Below are 9,485 nucleotides of genomic sequence, written 5' to 3' on the forward strand. Positions count from 1 at the left end.
ACTTTTTAAAGTCTGTTTTATATTGCCATGGTAGCACACTCAAGGGATGTTTGAGGACATACAGTCTGCTTAGTAGGCCAAGGGAAAATAAAAGCAGTGCTCAGGGTGTTCAGGTGTTGGATGTTTTTTTTTTTTCTCATTCTGTCAACCATGGCAAATAATTTTTTACTTTTGTTTTGTTCATCATTGTATCCCTAGTTTCTGCATTGTTCTAAGGGCATTATAGGTCTTGATAAATATTTATTGATTACATAATTAAATATTTAAGGGTCATAGTCATTTTGTTTGTAGTTTGCCCATTCAAAATATTACAACCCTTAAATAGTAAGAGTACTGTAAATATAGGTTAGCCTAATTATGCATGCAAATAACAGACATTCGTGAATTAATATGATTACTATGTTCATACCAAGTGATGCCTTCTAATCTTTCTTTCCTTGTAACACTGCATAGCTGATATTTGTTTATTTTTGTTAACTGAGGGATCCAGTTGACCAAGTGCCGTTTTGTTGATTCTGTGTTGAAAAATAGTACTGAAAACTTGCTGATGATTATTTCTCTTGATAAAGAAAGATGAACTTACATCTAGAAATTGTCATTATGCATTTCAGTTTGCCCAGCAGTAGAAAGGAATGAGCTTATTGTGGTCAATTTTTTAAAAGTGATTTGTATATTGGCTGTTGATTTCTTTAAATGCTAAAAATTTGAATATACATCTGTGAAAATATTTTTAGAGGTTAAAAGATTTTTAAGTTTTTTATCTTAAAGATTTCATACCAATTCTAGTACTTGTTTGTGTTCTCTTAGTTTACATACTAGGCTTAATGTTGACAAACTAGATGTTACCCAGTGTTTTTTATTATGATTTGTGTTCTTAAGACTTAGTGTTATACATTGAATTTAACATGTATTTTTTTGGGCACACTTATATGACATTATAAGTGGATATTATAACTATTACACATATGATAGCACATTCTAAAAGGGTAATTATATGTCATAAATGAACTTGAACACAGACTATTTATAGCCTGTGCATTCTTTGTAGTATTTCAAAGGCACTAAGTATAGTGATTATTGAAGAATCAGTAAGGGCAGATAGTTTCACCCTTTATGATAATTCTCATAGTAATTTTTTTTGTTTCTAATGTTCACATCTCATTTTGAGATAAGCAGTGATGTTCTGACATTAATGCCATTGACCTTTATTTTCAATTTTAAAAATAGTGATGTGTTCTGATTAAACTATTTTATAACTAACTAGAGCCCTGGTGCACGAATTGGTGCACTTGGGGTTGGGGGTTGTCCCTCAGCCTGGCCTGCACCCTCTCACAGTCCGGGACCCCCCAGGGGATGTCTGACTGACGGCTTAGGCCCACTCCCTGGGTGGATTGGGCCTAAGCTGGCAGTCAGACATCCCTCTGGCAGCCCAGGAGCGCCTGGCCCCTGGTGGTCAGTGCATGTCATAGTGACTGGTCGTTCCTGGTTGTTCCATCGTTAGGGTCAATTTGCATATTACCATTTTATTATATACTAGAGGCCCGATGCACGAAATTTGTGCAAGGGGCCTGGTCCTCGCAGCTGCGGCAGCTTGCCTCGGCCCTTGCAACTCCAGCTTTGTCCAGAAGGTCATCCAGCCATCCAGTCTAATTAGCATATTATGCTTTTATTATTATAGAGGATACTTTTTATTTATTTGAAGACTAAAAATTCCAAAGCTTTTTTCATATAAACAAAAATATGCATAGGGTAATTTGATAAAGTTAATTCTTTCCCAGGTTTTCCGTTCTCCACAACCTGTCTGTTGCCATCAGTAAATGTTCAGAGTAATTCTAGTTGGTTGTCTAGTATGGTTTATTTGCATAGTATAGTTCTGTTATTATGTTAGACCTTACATACCTGAAAATTATTTTAAGACATATTTATATGACTGAATTTAGTGCATTAATTTTGTCACTTTCTTATTACAGCATTTGCAGTTAGCTTTGGTTGACTGTAATCCCTGCACTTTGTCGAATGCTGAAAGTAAGTATTAATTGTCATAGTTTTCTACATATATTCAAATCACTTCATGGCAAATAGTAGTGGTAGTAATAATAATGATGATAGTGATAAATCCTGTGCGATTTTTTTTCTTCTAGAATTGTTGAAGCTAACTGTATTGGTTGCCATGGCTACTTGTACAGATGGAACATGTCAGACCAGTTATTATGAACAGCCAGTGTCTAAAATAGATATACCAGTAAACTGAGGGGTTGAATGAAAATTACCTGCACCAATAAGCAAGATTGGTTATTTATGTATTAATTATATTGTAGGTAATATGGGGGATTAATAACAGGACTTGCTAGTTTTTTTTTTAAGAAAAATGAGTATACAATGATTCACATGTGGTAGCTCAGTGATTCCCAAATTACTGGTAATTATGAAGCTATACTTGGACTTTTTATTATATTTTTACACATCATATATAAAGTTGGAGATGACATTTTTCAATTAATTCAAAAAGAATATATGTGTGAAGCATATTCTGATATAGTGGTTTTCTTCAGTTATTTTCTGCTTCTGTGTAGGTTTCCTTCCAAAAGCAGATTGGGTTGATTATGATGTGTTTATCAATAAGTATATATTGTCATGTTTATTTAGTGTACTGTAAAGTAGCCAATAAAAGTTTTAAGAATATTCATTTGGGTCCAAGCTGGCTTTCTTTAAAACTTCCTTACTTGAAATATAAAATTTTAATTAGAATATATAAAAAACCAAACATTCTTAATGAAAATTAAAGATCAATTAAAGGACTCTAGATTTTGGAAAGTTCAGTCTGTATTTTGCTATAAGTGACTGTTTTTTAACTATATAGAAAGGTGTTAAGTAAATAATAGTATCAGTGTTAAAAATGCTTAAGAAGGAGTAAGTCTAAACCAGACCAATTATCTCATACTTCTCTAAGAGGCAATTTTTTGAGAAAACATTTCTCATTTCTTTAAATGAAACTCAGGATTTTGTACTGATCAGTGTATTTGCAGAATAAATTATGGGCAGGTAACAATCACAGGAACATTTTAGTTTCTAAGATGGGGTTAGATTAGAAAAAGAATTTAAACTCATAGGTATATTAATTTATAAGGTGTTAATTTATACTTTTTCCATAAATATATACCCAGGTTATATAAATCATCTAATTTATGGAAATAAGAAAACAGCTGATTTTCATTTAATTTTTTATATATAGTGCCTTAACACGTTAAACCCCATGTCAGTCACCGGTGACTGACACTATACTTTCCGTCCGGAAGACAAAACAGGCTGGGCGCTTAACGTGTTAAAGCCAAGTCTCATACCTATATGTCAGTTTAAATAACTTTTGAGGCCTTTCTCATAAATGTGAAACTAAATATTTTGGTAAATCCTCATTTCTCTGTTGAGGTAAAATCTCACTTATAGATCATTGTTCCTGAGTGGAGGACACCTATGTAGAGTGAATATCACAGGACAGAAACCTATTCCTGTCAGGTTTGCAGAGGACAGTTCGAACCATCATGCATACATCTTTGAGTTTACTGTGCCTCTTTGTCTGTTGGTTATTGAAAAGGGGAGTAGGTGGGAGGGGACCAACATCCTCTTTTGCTCAGGGAGTTTCCTTGGATTCAGGACTTTGAGTGCTAAAAGGTTGGTCATTCTAATGGAAGGGCATGTGCTTTATTTAGAGACATTATAGTTCAGTTGATTTAGGTAGATTATTTTAGACAGTCTTCATGATTACTTGATAACTGCATTAGTGGCTAATGTCTCACAGAGCAATGTAGGCTACCTACCTTGAGCCAGACGTTATTACTGTTTCAACACCAGGCTCTTTGCCTTTGTAAAACTTATTTCTCTGCATTTTTTATGGCTTTACCTATTGTATATGCCACATGCCTTGAACTCTTCATGTTACCTCATGATACTGAAAGACCAGAAGATAATAGTAAAGTGAGCTTTTTAAAAAGTCTGTATGAGAGATTTGTATTTTATGGCACAATTCATTTATGCAATTAAAAAATAAGTAGATACACTTGTTTCTAGAGCTATTTGAGAGGTTAACTACAGTTAGTGTTTTGAAAAGTAGAATTGTAATGATGTGAGACTTTTCATTATATGATTGCCCCTTGGGATAAAATTGTTTCTTTGAGATTTTAAAAATGTTGTTAATTCTAAAACTAATGTATTAATTTCTGAATAAAGTTTAATTTCAGAAACTTTTATGGCAATATTTGTTCAAAATTTCTATTGCTATTGAGACTTGCCAAGTGGAGCTTTTTCTTAGGTCTATGCTTATGCTCTACTTTGAAGAAGGCTTTTAAGAATTTAAATACATGGTGGTTTTCACACTACAAAAGATAACACTGGATTTAGTAACTCATGGGATAGAGGGAAGCCCTTGACATAAGGCCTAGGAGTGAGCCTGGTGGAAGTTTGGGATGGTAGTATGTGTGCCAGTTGGCTGCTGATCTTTTCTTCCTTGTTACCTCTATTAGAGGAGTAAGAAGATTGGGGGAAGTGGGCATAGATTTTTCATTTCTTCCACATTCCCTTAACCTGTAACCCAGTCTCCCTCCAATGATGCAGTCAGGTGAGATGTGGACTGGAACTCAAGGAGAGCTGTATTGGAAAAGGGGAGTGGGGAATAAGATATTTACATATGTGAACTTTTCTTTATTATTTTTGTATGCTTTTCACAAAACTGATTTTCATCTTTTATTTTGCCTCATCTCTGATTAGTTAACATGTGATATTATTATTTAATTATTGTTTATGGAGTTGTGTAGTTCTTTACTTTTGGCCCCAAAGTGGTATTATTTTTAAAGTTCATGATCTATTTTGTTTGTTTTGATCTTCGTGGTTTTTTAGATTAGCTGTTTTCAAGTCATAGGTGGTCAAGGGAATAGGGATCAGGAACCCTTGCAGAACTGAATAAAAAGGCAGCTTTCCAGGCCTTGCCCAGGCTCACTGAATTATAATCTTGGGAATCTCTATTTTTCACAAGCCTTCCAGGTGAATCTTAAAGTTACAGGAATCAGTTAGTTCATGGTGCACTCTCCAATAAGAAATTGATGATAGCTGTGGACCTTGTTTGTAAAGATCCACATACATATTCTGCATATAATTTTGAAAGGCTTCCAGACTCCTTGAAATACAGCTATGAAATTCAGATAGATAGACCACTGTCTTTAAATAATGAAAATGAGTATAAAAGTAGCTAGAATCCAGTTTTGATTCCTGATTCATTGTTGCTTTCATTGGATCATTCATACTCTGGTGATGCACTATCAGGAAGAGCTGAAAATAAAAGATGACATATATTTTTATTTGATTTTTCAAGACATACTTGTTAATCTTGTGACTATTATTTTTGCCTTCCAAGTGGTTTGACTTTAAAAAAAATTCTGAAGAACCGATAGAGAAATGCAACAACTACTTTCATTCTCTGTGTTATTACCAGTGTGAGCCTAGGTCTATGACTTCTTTATAAATGTTGCTGATATGAAATATGGTATAAGAAAAATACTACAGGCTTTTTTCTGTTTTAATATGTTTTTTACGAATAGTGACTATATTTTTCACCTACAACTCAGTTTTTAAATACCATTTTTTGAAATGTATACGATTATAAAAAGTTTTCTTTATTTGTTTAATGTGGCCATTTTGAACTTTGTAAGAAGTATACTCACTGAAACTAATACAAAATTATACTGAATATAAACTATAATTGAAAAAAAAATTAAAAAAAGAAGTAATGCTCACTTGCTGTAGATTTCAATATTTTAATAATTACATTGACAAAATTTGATAAATGACCAACAGTGAATACATGTGGTTTATTATGGTTGTATGTATTTGTTTTTATATTCTATTTTATTAAAAATAAAAGTTATGCTCCATTATTAAGTTTTACATTTTATATTCTTACTTAATTTATCCCAAACACTTGTGTATTGATTTCTATTTTCCATTATCTTTGCAGTTCAATTTCACATTGCCCACTTGTATGAAACTCAGGTAAGTGTTTTAACTTATCTTACTTAAAACAAAAGTGGTTACCCATATAATTTTAATGGAATTCTGGGTATTACCACTTACATACATTTTAAAATTATTAAACGTGATCAAGATTTTGTTTAGTGAAACAGTTATTACACAGAGTACTTGCTCTGTACAAACTAATTTCATTTAATATGATTTGCCTCTAGGCTTAAATAGCTATATATAAGAAGATTTCTCTTATTCTTGATAGGAAATGCCTAGTTTTCTTATCAAAATGTTTATAGATGGTTGTTATAATGCATTGTTTTTAGTTTCAGTTTTTCTTAAGATTGAAATATTTCTTCTATGTGTCACCATTTGAAAGGCATACTAGAGTCACCTTTTGATGTCATTATCACTGCTTTTATGGTGCTATATTTAAAATACTTTTTCAGTTTAATTTTAGAGCATTGTTTTTATGTATGGCAGATTGTGCTTAGTTGTATAATAAAAGGTATAATACAGACATTTACTCTAGGCAGTGGTATGGGAAATCAGGTATAAGTTGGTATGAGAAGTATTAGGTGATGATAGTCTACCCAAAACATAAATTTTATAACATCTTTTCATGGAGAAAAATACTGGATATTTGTACATATGTGTAGGTCTGTTTTGTTTCAGAGCTACCATGGGGTGATTTAAAAAATTAACATCAGATTTCTGGACACCTCCATCTGCACCAACACACCCACCCACCCTACTGCTCTAGGGATGTTATCTTCCTCGAGAAGATGCCTGTGAAAATTACACACATGTTGTGGATCGGTGTCTTTACCTGCCAATGCTAATCCCAGCCTCCTGCCAGCTGCTGATTTCTGCTGAATCAGCAAACACCCCAGGGGGGAAAGCAGCTATAGAAATCAGCTTCCCCAAAATCCCCCCCCCCCCCCCGCCCTGGGGCTTTAGCTCTTCGGTTTCAATAAACCCAGGGGCTTTTGTGGGGTTTAATAAGGGAAATTTTTTTCCCCTTCCCCCCCCCGGTTTAATTGCCTTAGTGAGATCACTGGTCTGTCACTAGCTGAAGCAGAAGTTTCTCACCTTTATTTTTTTTTAACTTTTTTAAAAAATATTTTTATTGATTTTAGAGAGGAAGGGAGAGGGAGAGATAGAAACATCAATGATGAGAGAGATCATTGATTGGCTGCCTCCTGCATGCCCCCTACTGGCCCTTGACCGGAATCCAACCGGGATCCTTCAGTCCACAGGCGATGCTCTATCCACTGAGCCAAACCAGCTAGGTTTCACCTTTCTTTATAATGAGTGTTTTTGCTAGAAGTAGAATTTGGTTTTATTTAACAACTTTGAAATTTACATTTCATTGTCTTTTGGCTTTCATTGTTTCTGATGAGAAGTTGTTGGTGTTAATTTTGTGAAGGTAATATGGGAACAACACCCCTCCCCCCCAATTCTTTCATTTGAAAAATCTCTACTTGGTGTTTATAATAAGGATGTTCATTTTCTTTCTTTTTTCCTTTTTTATTTTTATTCTCACCTAAGAATATTTTTTTTCATTGGTTTTTAGAGAGAGTGGGAGGGAGAGGGAGAGACAGAGAGAGAAACATTGATGTGAGAGAGACACATCAATTGGTTGCCTCCTACAGGGTCTGAGGGCAGGTGCTCTAACCACTGAGGAACTGGCCAGGGCAGAATGTTCATTTCAGGTTGTCCAACTCCCTGATACTATAAACAGTGCCATTTAGGCCATTATTTATGGGAAGGTTTCTTTGGCATATGTGTACCAAGAGTGAGATTGATTATAGCATATTTTCAGACATAATTTCATGAGTAAGTCCTCTTCCTGGAGGTCATTAGTGGGAGTTTTTTGTTCTGTTTTTACTGACATTCCCACAGTACTTGAAATTAACCCAACTTTCTTATGTTTGTCAGTCTGATGGGTAGAAGGTAGTCTCTTGTTGAAACTTGCATTTTCTGTTTTCTAGAGATATACACTTCTTCACATCTTTTTCACTTTTTATGTGTTTTTATGTTCATTGACTATTTTTCTGCTTATGTGTTTCAAGTAGAACTTTAGTCTTCCTTGTGATTTGTGCTGTTTTGGTCATGTCAAATAAGTTCTTTCTCATTTCAAGGAAATATTCTCTGACATTTTCATCTCTTAGTTTTATTCTTTTACCTTTCATATTTAGGTCCTTAATGCAATTACCAGTTTTTTGTATGTGGTATAAGATAGAAATCCAACTTCATGTTTCTCAATATTCTGCCAGTTTTTCAAGTATTTTTTTGCTTAGTTTTTGAAGGTATGTTTTATCATTTATTAAGGTAATTCCAAAAAGTAGTCTTCCTAAAATATAAATCTGATCATATTGCTTGAATTCATTTCAGTGGTACTCCATTGTCCCAAGATACAGTCTATATAGTCTTTAACATGGTTTAGGAAGTTCTCTGTGAAGTCATATTTGCTTGTCTCTGCATTTGCTGCCCACCCTGCTAGTACTCTAAACTTAACATGTGTTTTGTCCTGGCCGGGTGGCTCAATTGATTGGAAGGTCGTCCCATAAACCAAAACGGTTGTGGGTTTGATTCTCAGTCAGGGCACATACCTAAGTTGTGGGTTTGATCCCCCGGTTGGGGTACGTAGGGGAGGAAACCGATTGATGTTTCTCTCTCTCCCTTCCTCACTCTCTAAAAATGAATAAAAACATATCTTTGGGCAAGGATTAAAAATAAACAAATAATCTTAACTTTCTTCCTCTGGGAGATACCATACTGTTATTGTACATAATACAGCAGGTTTTACTCGCTTTTCTCTCTGTATTCTTCACTACACTATAGTCCCAGCAGTTCCTGTTATGTACTAGATATTCAGTAACTATTTATCAGTGGAAGGAAGTTGGTTGAATAATTTGGTCTTTGTCCTTCATTAACTGTCTAATTAACTCTTTCAGACCAGATTAATGTTTAGGGGGAACTAATTTAGCTGTAATAATAGACAGTTCTTTCAAATCTTCTGCATGTTGACATACTGTACTTATATAGTTCCTTATTTGTTTCTGTAGCTTTTTACTTATCTCATTTGATCGTTAGAACAACTCTAAATAGAAAGATCAGGCATTACTCTGTTCTTTGGATGTTGAATTATAGTTTAAGTGATTTGCCTGAGGCTCACACAGCTAGTTTTCTATTTGATCATACTTTTCTGGAGAAAGATTTGTTTGCTCAAGCAGCTGTGTACTATTAGTGGTATGAAAAATGCCACTTCATTCCAATATTTTTTGGTCAAGTATGTTTTAAAGGTAATATTTATGAGGTTTTCTTTATTGGCTTTTCATTTCCCCTTTTTTGAGGAGTTACCTTAAGCTTTATGACTAGCAGTGATGGGTTTCAGTCATACCAGTACTTTGGGGAGAAAACTGTGGGTAAATGGTTTCATTTAGAAACTCCCCTATGGACCCTTCAATATT

At 34.2% G+C, this 9,485-nt stretch overlaps 1 protein-coding gene across 24 annotated transcripts in view; it reads left to right on the forward strand.

Moving 5' to 3' along the window:
* Positions 1-9,485, forward strand: part of KDM6A (lysine demethylase 6A) — a 160,166-nt gene that overhangs the window by 92,456 nt on the left and 58,225 nt on the right. For all 24 annotated transcript variants that reach the window (XM_023755381.1, XM_023755384.1, XM_023755398.1 and 21 more), the window contains 2 exons: positions 1,971-2,025; positions 6,005-6,039. In XM_023755381.1, the coding sequence (XP_023611149.1) occupies positions 1,971-2,025; positions 6,005-6,039 (90 nt within the window). The remainder of the gene's footprint in view (positions 1-1,970; positions 2,026-6,004; positions 6,040-9,485) is intronic.

The sequence above is a fragment of the Myotis lucifugus genome, unplaced genomic scaffold, assembly GCF_000147115.1.
Source record: "Myotis lucifugus unplaced genomic scaffold, Myoluc2.0 scaffold_76, whole genome shotgun sequence".
Classification (NCBI taxonomy): Eukaryota; Metazoa; Chordata; class Mammalia; order Chiroptera; family Vespertilionidae; genus Myotis; species Myotis lucifugus.